At 30.3% G+C, this 18,370-nt stretch overlaps 1 protein-coding gene across 3 annotated transcripts in view; it reads left to right on the top strand.

The window, feature by feature from the left end:
* Nucleotides 1-1,101: 1,101 nt before the first annotated feature.
* sba (six-banded) overlaps nucleotides 1,102-18,370 on the top strand; it is a 41,332-nt gene continuing 24,063 nt past the window's right edge. The window contains exons 1-2 of one of the 3 annotated variants that reach the window (XR_012454660.1): nucleotides 1,102-1,784; nucleotides 2,420-2,771. Coding sequence is in view for 2 of the 3 variants with exons in the window: in XM_074115807.1 (XP_073971908.1) it covers nucleotides 2,479-2,771 (293 nt within the window). In the remaining variant the exon portion in view is untranslated. Of the gene's footprint in view, nucleotides 1,785-2,125; nucleotides 2,772-18,370 lie in introns of those variants that run through there. The other 2 variants (XM_074115807.1, XM_074115808.1) reach the window with 2 other exon arrangements.

The following is an 18,370-nucleotide window of genomic DNA, read 5'->3' as shown; positions in this document are numbered from 1 at the left end:
AATGTATGTTAATCGACAGCTAAATAACAAACATATTCAAGAAAACAGTAACTGTGAAAAAGATTTTGATGTTTTTCTTCTATTTATTTTTTAATTTTCACAGCCTATAAACTTTTTTTGTATTACCTAAGTACCTACCCTGTTAAGGGCTAGAGGAGGTAAGACCGACCGTAAGAAGTACAGTTACGGGAGAGCTTTTATGAAGGAATTGGATAATTAGAATGTACACCAATCAAGTAAGGTTCTACCACTTTACTTTGCTACCAGATGCTGAAGAAAACAGAACCTCCATGGCATTCGCTCGAATCCTGGGTATCTTTGAGTGGCGGGGAGAGGATCTAGCACCCGTGATTCCCATTGCCACAATGCATTCTTGCACCCCAATATTCAGAACTAAAACTAAATAAAAAGACGGAATACTTCAATTAAATTTTGGATAAGAAATTCTAGGAACTTCGTTTCCTTATATACATTCACATCATTGAATTATACACATATCTTCAATTGAAACTAGTCATGAAACCACTGTTTTAATTGACATCGCATAAATATTGGTGAACAGTGAAACTTTTCCCTCAATATTATAAATAGTAAGTAAACTAGGCTTTATTTTTCAAGAGTTTGTTAGATATACATTTTTCTGTTGTGACCTCTTCGTCATTGGAGCTTTTTCTTTGAGAATGCGATCATCTAGTTTAAATAAGGAATGTAACTATCTACACAGTTAGTGAAATCTTAAACGATTTTATTCAAATAATTTTCAAATATAAAGTTGAAGTAAACACTCTTGTTATGAATGAATATAAAGTTTTCTCATTACATATTCTAGTTTTCATTCTAGATCAGTATTTTACAAGTTTATCTGTATATTAGTTTTTAAAAATAATTATTTTGATTAGAATTGAATTTTCAATTTAAAGTTTTGAAATTACTGTTTTTTGAATTTTTTAAATTCATTTGAATAATGACACATTATACCTTTTTTTTAGAAATTATCAAGTATCACTTTAACTTATCTTGTAAACCTTTTTTTAGTTAGATAACAGATATTATAGTCTTACCAAAACAATATTGAATAAAAATATTATTTAGGGATTATTTAAGTTTGAATTCCCGCTTAACCACTGCCACCAAGTAGAAAAACATCTTTTAATCTAACCTAAAATGCTTTACATAAATTTTACGTTAGGTCTAAGCCTTATGTAGTTGGGAACACGTCACTGATAATATACGTCTTATTTTATTAAATACGAACTCTCTGTAATTCAATCTAAAAAAAATCCTTTATCAATTTTTCATTATTTACATAGAATGTGACCTTAAAACGAACTTAGTGTTTTGTTGTTTTTGTCTAACTGCATCATGGATCTTACATCCGCAAATGACGCAAAGGATTCTGGTATTGAGGAACCATATTTTTCTAACATTAATGCGAATATTGTAGTGTAAAGAGGGGTCAACTCAGTGTTTATCGATAGTTACGTGTAAATGTGTAAAGGGATTTTTTATCGGATTAATCTATTTAAATTGTTTTTTAGCATGTAAATATTATTAAATTTATAAAATTAATATTTAAAGTGTGAAAACATAAGTGAAATTTTGTCCAGGTGTTAAGTTTGTGTTGACATCTATAACCTTGAGATTTTTGGTTTATTGTGAAATACTCCGGAGAAAAAAAAATTGATTCGTTTATGGATCATTTTTTTCATAATTGGAATTAATGTAATGTTAAAGGAGAAAACAAGTGACACTTCTTGTTTATATGATTTATTTGCGACATGCAGGTAATTTTTCTTGTGAAAAACAATTTCAGTTATTTAGTTTAAGAAATCATTAGCAGAACGAAGGAAAAATAAAGATTTTCTATCTAGAAAGATAACCTAACATTTGTGATCGTTAAAGTTTGTAAAATGTAACAATTTTTTAGTCATATTTTCCGTAAAATTTTTCTTATGCTCTTGAATTCATTTATTAAGTAATTAAATTGTTTAGAATCTTGTTCGGTATAGATGTTTCAAAACTTTATTTTAATTTCGTATGTTACAAATTGGTTGCTTAAGGTATAAGTTGTCGAATTTGACTTGCTTACCTTTTTCTTTATCCTGCTAATTTTTAGTAAAAACTATCATTTTTAAAAATATATCACTTATGCTCATACTTATACTTTAGTTTTGAAAGTAAAATATCAAACTGTTAGATTACTCTGTACCTCATGATACTATTAATATTTTTTAATTTCCTATTCATTGACTTTGTGCCGTTTATTTAGGCATTGCAAGTTAGCTTAATGCAATTTTCATGTTATGCACTTAATGTGTATCTACTAGTAAAACGTTAATACCAAAACCGCCAGGTGTGGCCTAACCTACACTGCCTTGCCTTTCCTGTATCATTAATTTATTTTCGAAATTTCTTTCAGGAAATTGTTATGGTAGGGTGTTACAACAGTGATGTTAACGTTGGGTGTCTTATCGGAATATGGCCGACAAGCCACCGCCGCCGAGTGACCAGAACATCTTAGTCTATGTTCCTGAATACCAGAATGCTTCGCTACAAGCCACCGTAAATTCAAGGAAACAAGTATATTGTCGTGGTTATGAAAGTCCTAGGTGTGATTCAGTGCGTTCTGAAGCTGCAGAATCGACTTGCAGTAGTTTAAGTTCAACAGACACTTTAGTGGACATTGAACAGAGTGATTTCAAACAAGAATCCATAGCTCCGCCTTTTGGTTGGAAACGTCTTCATACCAATGGTGTTATTATTTATGTTAGGTAAGTTTATGTTTTGTTAATTATCCGGTGTTTTTTTTTTATTTACTATGCCTTCAGTTTTTTTAATGCTGGATACATTTCCTAAACTTTTGGTCTAGTATTCAAGCACCATACTTCGATTAAGGTTTAAAGTGGAGAACAGTTCATTTTCCGTTTCATTTTGTTTTTGGTATTAATTTTAATTCAGCCATAAACTTATGTAATCTTATGACGTTTTTTCGACTCCATCCAGATTCAAAAGTCCTAACAGCATCACTTTTTCCTTGAATGAAATCTATAAAAGCGAATTATTTAAATGTAACGAACTAATTAACAGTGATAAATTTTAAGGGAGAAATATAACATATGTTACTAGTATAATCACATGTATACTTTAAATATCTACCTATTTTCGGTCAGCCAAAACAAATTGATGACCTTTAATTGATTCCAGTTCAGATGCTAAGCTTTCAACAGTTGATTTGATTCATCTCGTTGAGATTAGTGCTTGAGACTAAATCAAAGATCCAGTATCTGTCTGAACATTTTTTATAGTTGACGTAAAACGATACACGAACTCCAGCCTATTGTCAGATTTGATCGCGTTAAAGTCATCTAATTCAGTTATCGCAAAGAAAGATGAAAAAAAAAAAAAATGCTGTTCTTGCTTTGGTTTGGCCCTAGCTTCGTCGAATTCTTCATTTGTGGGAGAGGCTTATCTGCATCACGAGGGCTGAGATCAGTTCGTTGATAGAAATTTATTGGCATCTTTATCATTCGATGGGCTTCTTAATTTGCATTAACTTATTTAGAGTCCATTACGGATTAAGGAGTTGAGGTTTAGTGACTGCTAGTTATTGTTAAAAATGTTTCCGTTGTAATTAGTAATTCCAAATTTCGTTATCGTTTTAATCGCAAACGTATAATGTGTTCCTCGATCTTGACTTCCAGTTGTGTCTCCAGGTTACAGTTTACACTCAGGCATTTTTTTGTAATTCTCTGATAACCGTAATTATTTCCATCTTAATTTTTCAATTTTGTTACTAATTCTCAAAATGAAAATCTTCAATTCACCTAGTTTTCTGCTATTACGACTTAAATGACAATTACATATGTACCCAAGAAATAAATAATATAATTTTGGCATTGTATCCAACCTCCGGCAATCAATCAATCTCCTTTGGAAGAGGTATCCAATTTTGTACTGGTCCAAATACTTTTAAAACAGTTTTCGTTTCCTGAATCTTTAAAATTTAAAAGAAGAGTGGAATATTGAATGAGGGAATTTTCTTAACATTTCTAATATTTAATTTTGTTTTTAAGAAAGAGATTTCAGGCTGCCCAAACTCTTAACAGTTTACGAACTTGTATAAGAGACAGATTGTATAAGATGATCTTAACGCAGATTTTCTTTGCTAGTAATTTACCTAATTTAATTTACATCTTCCAAAATAATACAATTTTCATAAATATTTATTGAAGTCTAAATTTATTTCATATATTAGAAATTAAAAAAAAATAAAAAATTGAACTAACAGAGCATAATTTTACAAATAATCTGAAGTAAGAAGAAAGGCCATGTTTTTTTTATGTGTGTTTTTGAAATGTTCATAAACTGTTGATTGACCACGGACGCTGCGAAATCCAGAAATTTGAGAAATTGGGACTGTATTTGGATACCAAAATTTCCTACCCAATTATTTCTAGATTACGAAAGTCCTAATTAGAATCCTTGAACCCCTAACATTTGGGAATTATTAATTTTACAATAATAAGATTTTTTTTTTTCAATGTGGCACTATTATATTTTTAATTAGTTCGAACAGTTAAAGTTAGAACTAAGATCCAAAAATATATAGAAATGTGATCTATAATTGTTATTAGACTGAAGTATCATTTGAAAAGATTAGTAAGTGGGGCAGATATTTGAGGGGCCATCTATAAGAGCTTTCTAGGTCAGGCCTCCCTTCTTATATTCAGTGTACGTTTCAGGTCTCTCCTTTCTTAAAGGCTAATCATTAGAGAGAATGAATAGGACACTCACCTTAATCTAAGAGTTATTTCTCTACAAACTTTCACATTTACTTTTAGAAAATTTCCATAGTTTTTAAACATTTTTGTTTTGTCAACTTTCCTTTTTGAAGTTATACGATTTCTCCCCCTCACTCTTCTAGGGAGATAATTTTGTTTTAATAAAATTCATTGTTGATTGGTTCTTACTAACTTATTGCTTCTAATTGGCATATTTTATTCATAAATAGAATTTTTTCTAAACAAATAAGTGCATTACCCTTTATTAATTTGGTGAATATTACATTTTATTTTTACCAGATATAACTTCATATTCAAGTATTGTATAACAGCCCTTTAGCTGGTCCTTTCATTTTGATTGATTTTCACCAAGGAGAAAATGGAGTCTTAGACCCAGACCAGTTTCTTCGACTTTGTGGTCATACCTTATTATGTAAAAGGCTGGAATGTACTCCTCCCATAAAAGCTGATGATTGGCCTTGATAAACTTTAGTATATCTAAAAATGTCCTGTTTTCTTCATCCCATTCTCTGACTTTATGAACGAATAAACGGGAGACTTTTAAACGGTTAAAACGGGAATTCATTTGAGAAAGAGATATGTGCATGTATTTATTTATTTTACTTTTACATATTCATGAATTATTATGCAGTATAATTTTTTAAAATGTTTAATCAACAACTATGGGCCAAATTCCTTTACCGAATAAATTTGTCCGCTACGCCTCCCACTTCGCCAGCACCATCTTCTTCTTGATGTCCATGATCTCTTCAACTTCCTCCATTCCACCTCATTCTTAGACCTTTTACCTTTTCTTCCTTTCTTCTGGATGTTATTTTTTTAGGCAAATGTCTCTTCATTTGTCGTTTTACCATTTCGTTCTTTTGGTCTCAAGATTACAGTATTCTTTTGAGAATTTCTCGTTTGAACAAGTTTGTTCCTTCCGAACCTTCTTTATTACGTTTTCTTTTACACTCTAAGGGTTTCCTCAATCGGAATTATATTTCGGAGGTACCCACTTGGTCCCAGAAAGCTGATATGATCATCTTACTTTCATAAAAAAGGCTTCGTATATTTATTTTTAAAAAAGTTTATTTCATTTTCTTTTTTAATATATTAATAACACGGATTCCAAGTAAATATTTAAACGTTTACATTTTTTAAACACAATTCTCCCCAATTATATTAAAACTAATTATTATGAAATTATAATTGATCTCTTAAAAAAGAAATAAAAAAAACGGTTTCTCAAAATGTGTTCAGTAACTCTTTTTTTTAAAGGATGAGAACCTAAAAGACAGTTTTTTTTCCACGTGTATGGTAACCAAATGTGTGTCTACTGACATGTTCTAAACGAGTTTCTTTAATTTTTATCACAGCCTTAAATCTTATATTCATATTTATTATTGCTTTAAAATTATTTGATTTGATGTGCATTATAGATTACTTTTTAGTGGTTTATTTATTTTTTTTTTTTAGAATTTTGTCACTGAAAACGTATTTATTTCTTCTATTTATTATCTTTAATGTCGTCAGCTAAATGTTGTTTTGTTCCATTTTGCTGTTTGGTTCCCTTAGTTAATTTCTTTGCCCAATTAATTAGCGAAATTCTTAGGCAGAGGTGAATAACCTTTCCTACAGAGAGCAGTTTTAGTAAATTGTACCGTTTAATCGCTATGTGAATTCCAATTTAAAAGAGTTTTTAATCCCTGAAAATGGTTGTTGTAACTTTCTTGGCAGTGTGAATCGTTTTCATTTGATCGTGGACATAGTGTTTATTAGACCTATTATTTCGTTTAAAGAATATTGATTTAGTTCACATAAGTTTCAAGAGAATCGCTTCACCATATTTTTTTCCCCCACACCTTATTGTTTCTTACCAGACAGTAGAATTTCAAGAATGTTTAAAAACAGATAAAGCAGTGTAGTGAAATATGAATTATTGATTTTTAACTCACTCATACAACATTGTTTTTATGTTGGGTAACAAAGTGAGGTAAAAGAAAATTGCCTTTCCCTTTTTGTTTTACTCCCCTTGAGATTCTCCCACCTTTGCCCTTTACCTTTGTTTTTTACCTGATATTAAAACATTAGGGCTTTTTATGTACAGGTAAACTTTACCAGTGGTTATTTAATTATGTTGATTATATTTTATGTAGATTATAGAGTATTATGAAATAAGCGAGTTTTGATTCATGTTTTACGTTTTATTTTCCTAATTATCATAACTCATGCAAAAGTTACCCTCTGTTTGTTTGTCGCTTTGCATATTAGTTCTTATAATCTATTCATCTAATATAAAAGCTGATCTGAAGAAGAACAAGTGTGACCATTGCGCGGTATCTCGCCTAACTCAACCTCTTTCCAATCATCAGCTCCTCCATCACCCATCTTTCACTTATTCTTCTTCAAATTTCAGGAGGATCCATTTACATACATTGCCATAACAATCTTATTTCCTTCATTGCTTTTTGGTAAACCCCGGATAATTAGCCTCTACCAGATTAAACGTCTAAATCATTTTTTTTTCTTGTGCGCTTTTTAGTATTTTTGTAAGAATCTTTAACTAAAAACTTCAATTTTATCACTATTAATAATTCTTCTGAGAAAGCAAAAAGGATCAAACGCTAGATCCAAGTGGTTGAGTAGATAAAAGACAGCGTTAAATCCATAATAAATGCACAAATGTTAAGCACTAATGTGATGGTCTGAATTAAACAACTTTATGACGATCAACCCTTTCGCAACTGTCCTTAATAATTTCAAATTTTATTAAATGATCACCACTTAAATGATTAGAATGAGTGGGTTATTAAAAAAAAAAAAAACACCGAAGTTATTAAAATAAAATGTATTAATTTTATTTATACATTCTATTTTCTGAGATAAAATATTTACAATTAATTATTTAGTGATTATTATAAATTACAGCTGATATGGTAGTATTATAACCTAACATTAGTATCAGCTGATCAGTGGAAATAATGAACGATGCTGTATTATCGTGATAATGTAGTATAGTACTGTATAATCAGTGTAATAGAACCTGATTGGTCGAAATGGTGCAAATTGATTGGCGGTTGAGTTTGAGTGAAATTATCAGATATAAGCAAACCATTATAGGATCTATTTTATATAAGAAAAATTTTATGTTCAATTATCTAGAAAAAAAAAGTTTTGTTTAAAGGAGAAGTACTTAAATTAACAAATTTATTGTTAGAACTCTTTTAATTTTTTTATCTTTTATTTATTAATTCGTAAAGTCATATTTAATTAAATTTATTTCAATGGTGAATACGTTTAGTAAATTAAAAGTGAGTTAAAAGAAAACTTTTTTACTTTTAAGTCTTAAAAATAAAAAAGATTCAGAAACAAAATATCTTTTTTTCGGAGCAACTTTTTTAATTACTTCCTTTTTCGTCGTGGGAAAAATTGAAGTATAATTAAAGCTAAAGAATTTCTTTACTTTTAATTGTATTTTTATTATTTAAAAAAATATTTTTCTTCCTTTACATATTAACAAAATAAAAATTAAATATGTATATTTTATCTTTACAAAAGGCGTAGGATTTGAATTGTTGGTTTTGTTAAAAATGGTATGTTTAAATGGATTACATGGCGATATTATGTTTATTTATCATCATATCTATTCTGTGAATGTTATCTTTATTTAGCGTTGTACGTATGGTTTCCTGAAGGAGAATGAGGCATTGAATCGGTAGAACTTACCTGTTTGTGTATGTTAAATACATACTGTATACTATCTCCTTCACACACATGGTGTGTTCATTTTTTTCGACTTAATTTGCTGCAATAGGCACATTATAAAACTGCTCCTTTTATGAAAGACCATATTGTTCTGATCACGTGATTATATTTATTTATTTTTTTTTTTTTTTTTTTGGCGCATCAACAGCTAAGGTTATTAGCGCCCGGAGCTTTTTCCAGTGTACTGCCGGCCTCCGGACAGTGTTCTCTAGTTACAGACAACACTGTCCATCACCGGACAGTGAGCTGTAAGAAGCTCCTAGGAAGAGAAAATCTAAGGGTCAGCTGCTGGATTTGAACCCGGGACCTCCGTGTGGGAGTCCAGTATGCTAACCTCATAGCTAATCCCTTCCCTTATATTTATTATTATTAACATATTAAGATCTACTTTTTTGAATGCATAATTTCTACTTTTTACAGTGCATTTGATGTTTCTTAGTGAAGTGCTGAATTTTTGTTTCTTAATTTTTTCATTATTTTAGGCACTTTTACATCTCTTATTGTCCCTATGGGTATCCCAGTCTAACAGTATGGTTTTAGGTGTTCTATTTTAGCTTCCTTAAGCATAAATATTTGTACTATATATAGAACTTAAGGCGTACCATGTATTAAAAAAAGGAAGGGGTTAGCTCAGTGGTAAGCGTACTGGATATTTCCACGAGGAAATCTCTTGTTCGAATCCAGCAGCTGACATCTTAGATTTTCTTTTAAGTTAGCTACTACTTACAGCTCACTCTGTTGTCTTAATGGACAGTATTGTATGTTACGTTAGAAACATTCAGGCGCCTAACATTTTAAGGTATTGAATTAGATTTCTGGTTGGTCCTATGCTTTAACAGTCTGCGTTATTTGATAATATCCTAACGATTACTGTATAATTCCTGCAAAATTAAGGTTTGTGTAGCAATATATTCTAAGTGGATGCATCTGTATTAGAAATTGTTCTATATCCCTGTGGCAATCCATTAGTTTGAGCAGTCTTTTAAAGAATGTTGGCATCGCAAAACCTTCTAGATATTAAAAAATATTTAGCGCATGAACACTTGTTCTCTAAAATGCCTTAACAATAGCTGGTTCTTGTTCTAAAACGTAAAATTCTTAAGCTCAATTTTTATTCAAAGCTTATGTAAAAGAAGCACATAAAAATTCATAATTTGAGAAGTATTACAATTTATCTATGATTTTATAGCGGTAGACAAAATTAATTTTATAATATATGCGTTAATATAGTTTATAATGTAGAAAAAATTGAATCAATTTTAATTGAATCTTTTGTGGAATCGTGGGATTCTAAACACTATAATACTTATAGAAAATTAGAACTTGTATTTCGATAGAGATCTCACGGTAAAAATTTATCTCTAATTTTTAAAACGCTTATTCAATAAGTTGATTATCTTCGTGCGTCGTGTAATCTTATTGAAAGTAGGCTAATAATAAATTAATTAATTTAATAAATAGCCTCAAACTGCCAAATTAGAATCTAAATAAATCTTGTTTTAATTTAAGCCACGTTAACTAACGAATTAACCAATGTTTTATTTAAAAATGCATTAACATTTTTAGTAACCATGTTGTGAAAGCTTTAAATAAATAAAAGGCAGTAAAAAAAATTAATGAACGCTTATTTGCGCCCGTTTATAATCAATCCATTTACTTTATTGATTTTCACTTCAAAGAAGAAAGCAGTAAAAGTTTTTGTAGCTCAGATAATAATTATGGTCGCGCTATTTATGATAATACTTTGAAAACATCTTTGCTATTATTATTTTTTTTAATTAATTAGTCTTTAAATTAATATTTCTCATTTATAGATTTTTAAATTAAGGTATAAAATCTGAGATCATTGGTGCTAGGATTTTTCTGAGCATTATTTAATGTTTTGGACATTATTCTAGTTGTAGTTGCTGATAACTCTGTCCAATACTGCATAGTGAATTGTAAGGAAGAGGGTGACAGGCACATAGAAACATTTTTCGAATTCAGGTGAACTCAAAATACGTATTCCTAGTAAAATCTTTTAAAAAAAAATGACACTCTTTTCTTTACTAGAAAATGACTGTATAATATAGCTTTTTCTTTCGTACGAGCGGACAAATAAATTAAGTTTATGCATAATTTATTATACGTGCACGTTCCTTCTAGAATTGCTAATTGCCATAATTATATCTAAAAATATAATTATAAAAACAAAAGCTCTTTTTCTCTTTCAATTAAACGTTAAGCTAAATGATTGCTTATTCTTTTGTTTAAAAACCAAAAAGGAAGAAGCGATATGTAAGATGTATTACAAAGTTGCAAATCAAAATATGTTATTAAAAAAGAAAAAAAGTAATATAATACCAGTGTTAATTATTCAAAAATGTATATAATATGAAGTAGTGGGAACTACAATTCATGTATTGAATAAGATAAACATTAATAAATTCCCACGTAGTACACAATTATTACAATACAAAGTAGAGGAAAGCCGATGGGTAAAATGGTTGTAAGAATTTTTATTATTTAACTGGTGAATGCAGTTAGCCACAGTGGCGCTCTGGCTGTGAGTAAGGGGTACTTGGCCCTACAAAAGCCCGTTCAGAAAATCTAAACAATAAACATAGGTTTAAAACTTCAATTCGGTCTTTCTATTAGTAACGTTGCGGCCAATCGCTATTATTAATTAAAATAATTGCTCCGATTAAATCATAAATGGTGTTCAACTGGTGAATGTTTGTTTCATAATTGCTGTGCTTTAATTATTTACAGAGCTTCTAATTTGCATGATTAGAAATTAATAATAGATGTGTTTCAATTTTTTTTTTGTTTAATTGAATAGAATTGAGGGAGTCTTAAGATCTGGATCTATTTTTGTTATGATCTGCCTTGCTCCCAAGATTTGGGCAGCTTCCCAGCGATAGTCCTTATGAATGAGTTATGTAGTTGTAGGCAATCTTTAAAACGATGATTGGGAGTTTGATTATTTGCGGTCAGAACCCTTTTTTTTTTTTTATTCAGTTCAATGCCGCTACTCCGAACAGTTAGCTGTAACAGACTTCAAGGCAGAGGAAAAAAAAATTCCAAGGGCTGTCACTAGTTTCTAATCAAGAAAAATCTTTGCACCAATCACAAGAGCTAAATCCATTCCTTATGTCTTTAAATACATCGTTAAAACAATTAAAAAGGAGATATTTTTAAAAGAGAGAAAATAAGGTGAAACTTGTCTGTCAAGTTGAGTTGGCAATAATTTGTGAATTAGCTACATAACTGTTGGTGCATAACTTTCTTACTGCTGAGGTAGGTCCGTTAGTTTTATTTTGGTTTGCTCCCTTTAGGAAATTATGGCCTCCTGCTCCTCCTTCTGTGAGCTCTGTCACTTCTAAAGTATACAGAGACATTCCCCTATTTCCACTTCCTCTGCAGCTGTAACCTTAAAGAAGGTTGAATAATTTCACCTTTTTTTTTTTTGCTTTTGTATTTGTTAAAAGTAATTTATAGCAGTATTTTTAAACTTACCCAGGTCCATTGTTCATTTTAGGAGCAGTGCTCAGTAAGAACGCATTACTGATTTACCTGCAACTTTTGTGCAGTAAAATGTTTCTCTTTTATCTTTTTTTTAACCACTGTTACGTGGTACATGATGTGGGCAGTATAGTTCCTTGCCATACAGACACTTTTAACTTTAAAATGCCTTCATTGACACCATGTAATAATGTAGTGCTTTGTTAGTAGAAAAACTTTTGCTGTTAGTAATGTACCTGAAAACTTGACATTATTACCATTATTATTAGTTAATAAAAATAGAAAGTGAGAAGACTTAAAGTTTTACGATTATTTCCTTTCTTTATGTTGGCCGCTTTAAACTTTGATAAAATGAAAGTTCTAAAAAGATGAAAGTATCTAGTCATTCCAGTATAGTGAAAGTTACTTATTTTATTTACTGTACAAATATTATTACAAAACTGATTTATCTCTTACGCATGCGTAAATCAACTTATTTACTTTTATTTAAAGAGAAACTTCTTCACAATTATATAATTTCTTTTACAACTACTTCTCTATTCCAAAATCTAAAAAAAAAAAAAAAACAGTGATTTATTATTATTTAACTTGAGGCCATGAACATTTGCGCTCTTGAGTCTTCTTTTACTGCATTGTCTCCTGACTTCCATTTCTCAGTGTTCTCTCTTGATAGACAAAACCATGTTCAGCGAATTTTATAAGGCATCTAGGAAGAGTAAAATAATAATAATAATTATAATAACTTCCGAAAAGTGACTGGTAACATCGCTTAAGAATGCCCTCTATGATGTATGCTATCAAAAACTAACCCCATAGAATACTAACAGCAACTCAAGAAACAGAAACTCTCGTTCCAGACTTTTGTGGCACCTAAGATTTGAACAGTTTGAAAACGACTACCACAGAACACTAACAGCAACTCAAGGAACAGAAACTCTCGTTCCAGACTTTTGTGGCACCTAAGATTTGAACAGTTTGAAAACGACTACCACAGAACACTAACAGCAACACAAGGAACAGAAACTCTCGTTCCTGACTTTTGTGGCACCTAAGATTTGAACAGTTTGAAAACGACTACCACAGAACACTAACAGCAACTCAAGGAACAGAAACTCTCGTTCCTGACTTTTGTGGCACCTAAGATTTGAACAGTTTGAACGACTACCATAGAACACTAACAGCAACTCAAGGAACAGAAACTCTCGTTCCATACTTTTGTGGCATCTAAGATTTGAACAGTTTGAACGACTACCACAGAACACTAACAGCAACACAAGGAACAGAAACTCTCGTTCCTGACTTTTGTGGCACCTAAGATTTGAACAGTTTGAACGACTACCATAGAACACTAACAGCAACTCAAGGAACAGAAACTCTCGTTCCAGACTTTTGTGGCACCTCAACTGGGACCGACTAAGGTTTTTCTACTGCTAATCTGTAATGACCAAATATTCTGAATATAACCTAATTATATTAAAAAAAAAAAAAAAGAGTCGTCGTTAGATAAATGATGTTTCGCCTTTATGGCGAAAGTTCTACCAAAGAGTTGTTTTAAGAGCTTCCAGTATAATAAGGATATGTAATGATGAAAGTCATTTCGTGTAAAGATGACTTTTATATTGAACGTGATCCACCTGTTCGAATAATCCCTGATAAATCTACCAGTCAAAGCAATATAATGCTTGCAAGAATGTTGTAGTTTATCATTTTCTCTTGTTTTCTCATTGAGCTGTTCATTTCTCTCTGGCTTTTTAAACTCTGCTTTGGATGGTGATTTTGTTTTAGTGTTTTATACATTTATTTCCCAAACGTTTCTGTTGGGGTAGTTGCCTTTATTCAGTGGATATGTTGTTGTATGAATGTGTGCCCTACGTAAAGAAATTTATTAGCAATGATTAAAGGAAGGGATTAGCTATGCGGTTAGCGTACTGGACTCCCTCGCGGAGGTCCCGGGTTCGAATCCAGCTGCTGACCTCTTGGATTTTTTTCTTCCTAGGAGCTTCTTACAGTGATGGACAGTGCTGTCTGTAACGAGAGAATACTCTACGAAGGCCGACCGTGCACTGAAAAAAGTTCCGGGCGCCAATAACCTCAGCTGTTGATGCGCCCAAAAAAAAAGAAAAGTAATGATAAAAATAGTCAAACACCATAACCAAATTATGAAATTATAGATAAGTTAATTTTCATTTTTAAAATTTATTTGAGCACAAAATTAAAAAAAAAAATCACATAAACATGATGGAAGCTTTAATATCCATCATTTCATTGCAGACACGGAATTTATAACCTTCTCGTACATCGCAATAGAGCAATTATATAATATAGACACCCATTTTGATCTAAAGTTTAAGAAAAAAAAAAAAACTGAGTTCTGTACCCAACAAAACATTTAATGTGGGTCACATTATTTTCTCATTGACCCAATCCACAGTTCAATAAAAATTCTAACACCAATGAAAATTGATTCAGTTTGAATTACAAAATTTATGATTGCATGATCGTCTGGAGAGTTCCAACATTATCTGTTTTTCTCAAGGACCACAAATAGTATATATATTGTATCTATACATATATTTTAGAAATAAAAGCGAGAATTAAGTTGAAGAACTCATTAGTTTTAATAACAAGGTTAAAAATTCTTTTGTCCTCTACGAATTAAAAATCGTGTATATTCCTTTCTGTAAAGTTTTTACCTTGAAAAATAATTGTGAGCTTGTTCCAATAATAAATGATTAAAACTCCTTTCTTTTTCTGTTTATTATTATTACGTGCATGTTCAATTAGGTAATTTAGTAATATATTTCAAGGTTTTAAATATATTTTTGTGTTTTCTAAATTGCTGGCGAATTTAGAGTGTTTAGAGGTGCCATTATTATTGCAAAAATTTAAATCTTTATTCTTTTAAAACAAAAGTTGTTTGATTTAAAAAAAAAAATTCGTTCAGTTTAGTTGGGGAATACAGTTATCCAGAAAATTGTTAAAACCAGTATTACCAATCAAAAACACAAGGCAAACAATGATAAAAAAAAAAATTAATCTCGGATTAGTTACGGACATAAAACACAGAGCACATGGATAGTTTTATTTTTCAATGGCAGGTGTCCAGTGATTACAAAAAATCCCATCCAATTTTTTATTAAAACAACTCTTGGTTCTTTTTTTTTTAAATTGTTTTGAACAATGGGTATCATAACTAGTGCTAGTAAGGGGTCATCAATTTTTACTGGTTGGTGGCTTAAAAATTTACCTGAACAAAAAGGTTTCATTTTCTAAAAAGTATTTTTTTGGATTTTAATCGTTATTTGAATTTAATTTCTCTTCCATTTCAATCAAAATCAAGTTCTAAATTTTCACATCAAATCGAAGTTCTAGCTAAAAATCTAATTACAAATACTGGCTGCTTTTGTCGGTTATTTTAAGAAGTTTAAACGACTGTCTTCTTTTTATTGAAATAAGAAAATTATTTATTAAATTGATAATGTTTAAAAAAAAAATCAACACTTTTCATGAGAGAAATCACGAAGTGATTTTATTGGGTGAAATGATTACAATTATATACAATAATTTGAAATTACAGGGTACGGTAAGGTTATAACCTAAAAGGATCAGCTGCTTTAGTTGGAATAGTAGACAATGCTGTATTATCGTTGTAATATGCCACCTGATTGGTAGATATCACTGTGAATTAGCAAATTGATTGGCTGTTGAGTTTGTGAGTGAAATTATCGCTATATATACAGCGTGGTGCTTCATTATCGCTGCAATACGCACATGTAAACATTGAAATAGTGTTAATTGATTGGCGGTTGAATTTATAAATGAAATACTACCTCTATTTAGGTAATATTGTTATAAAATTCAGTAAAGAAAGGCCCACTTTGCATTTGCTTTGAATTTTCTTTAAGAAAGACAGAAAGAAATCACCTGAAGTGGTTTTCGAAAAAACTGTAGAAAACTAAAAAAAAGAAGCCTTTTTCATTTCGCACAATTAGTTTTCTATCATAAAGAATAAAAGATTAATTAAGAAATTTGCTTAAAAAAATGGGAAAAAATGACAAAATGATAATGCCATATAAATATTAAATTAAACAGTGATTTGGTGGTAGTTAATTTAGTGAGATATCCTGTAATAGGGCCTGGTAAGGTTAATCACTCCCAGCCATTTTTACCTCCCCTGGGCGCGCCTCTACCTGGCTATGGATTATTAATTGAATTTCTCCCTTCCCCTTCTTGTTTGAATGCTGTAAATCTTTTTCTCCTTCAGCTGTTTATAAATGGCACATTAGCTACCATGTATAACCTCCTTGCTAGAGGCGGCAATATTATCTCTCTTCTCCACTGACTAAAAATAAATTTTTATCAATGTTCCTGAAATGATCTTCTTCACTTGTTTTATCTTGTAGAGATAAAATTTTGAAAGAATTTCAGTGTTTGTTTTTTTATTGCTGATAAAATCTATTTGATATTAGATTAAAGAATTATTTTGGTCATATTTTTAACTTTGATAACTTTGATAATGGTGGCTGAGATAGATTATTAACCAAACTTTGTATGATGTATTTTTCATCAGACTTCATAACGATGTACAGTATAATTTATAGCCTTATCTCATCAAATTGTGGTATTTCTTGAGATCACATATAATTTTTATTGTTTCTCGATTGTGAAAATGTGAACTTTGTTAAAGCTCTTAAAAAAAAACTCATAAAAGCAAAGAATGTGATTTAAAAAAAAGTAAAATAACTTCTTTTATGAGATAATGCACACCATTTAAGAAAACCATTCAACGCTTATGTAACCACAGATTTTATTTGTTTTTCCTTCTAGTTTAATTTGAAATATAGAACTAGATTTGGAATAAAAAAAAGTAAATACTATGTTCAAATGGATAGTTTATACGATACGGATACTTTTAAAGTGAGGGTAAATTTGGGGTAACATTACCATTGTCATCTTTTAGCATATTGTCCTAAGATATTGTAGGAGGATGCCTTCATCAGTTCTAAAGGTTCTAGAGTTTGTTTTTAAGACTAGGATGCTTGAAGGATAAAGTATGAGCCGGCACATAATTGAGAAACCGACTAATTTATGGTAGATTCTAGATTGAAGATTTTATTTGATTAAAACACTTTTTTGGGCAATTTATTTATTAACAGGTGTTAATTGTGGAAATGGCAATCTGATCACTTAACTTCTTTATAATGGCTGCCTTTGTTCAAATCTACAAATGCTACAGATACTAGCTATACATAGATGATAGCGTAGGTGCCAACGAATTAGTCGGTCCTGCTCCTTAAAAAACAAAATTATAAAATTAGGGTAGAAAAGAATGTGAGGGAATTTCCTATTAAGCCATGTTAGATGCTAATGATTTCTACTCGATGGAAAAAAAAGCAGTGTGGATGACTCATTTAGAGTAGACATAGAAGAGGGTATAAAAGAATAGCATGTTTATTCATCACATAACTACAATATTCTGTGTAGTGACTCACAAAAGTGTATAATATGTCTTCTTCCATTTAGGTTTAAATAAGCTATAATTTTTATCAATTTATTTTTCCTTTTTGAACAATTTATTAATCCTCTTCTTTAGTATATCCCTAGATTTAAAACAAGTATTAGAATTGTTTGTTTTATATTGTTAATTAATTCGCATTCATTATAATCGTGGGATCTGGAACTAATTTCCTCTTTAATGTTATTAGTATTATTAACAAAGAAATAATTCCTCTTCAGAAATACTATGTGCTTTTAATGATAATTTATTTCGCTCACAAACCTTTAATAAATTAAAAACGTTACAATAATTTTAGTCAAACGATTATTATCTGCTCATAGCTGTATTATCACGATTATACAACGTCTTCTCTAGTATTCCCACCAAATCATCTGACACCTGATACTGTCATGACAATTGTAATTTATAATTATCGCTGATCATATAATTGTTAATAGTTTAATAACTCAAAAAATTAATTGAAATGTAAAAAATTAATACTTCCTATTTTGAAAAGTATCGATTTGTTAAATTCAAATTTAATAGGTAATTATCCTATCATTGAGTGTTCATAAAATTATCTAATTAAATATCAGTAAATTTTGAGTATATTATTAATCATTAATAATATACACTTACAATTAATATATACACTTACACGCGCAATTATAATTACTGGAAAAATTATCAACACTCAATGGCATTACCGTTAATAAAATGGTTCAGCACTTATCAATCAGTCCAGATCATCATGATGGCACTCCTTGCTCTGGAGCATAGGTGACAATACATCGTAGTATAGATTAATGAATAGATTATA

The sequence above is a fragment of the Rhodnius prolixus genome, unplaced genomic scaffold (assembly GCF_049639745.1).
Source record: "Rhodnius prolixus isolate KJV_2025 unplaced genomic scaffold, Rpr scaffold_13, whole genome shotgun sequence".
Classification (NCBI taxonomy): domain Eukaryota; kingdom Metazoa; phylum Arthropoda; class Insecta; order Hemiptera; family Reduviidae; genus Rhodnius; species Rhodnius prolixus.
The sequence above is the reverse complement of the archived record's forward strand: the minus strand, read 5'-3'. Positions and strand labels throughout refer to the sequence as shown.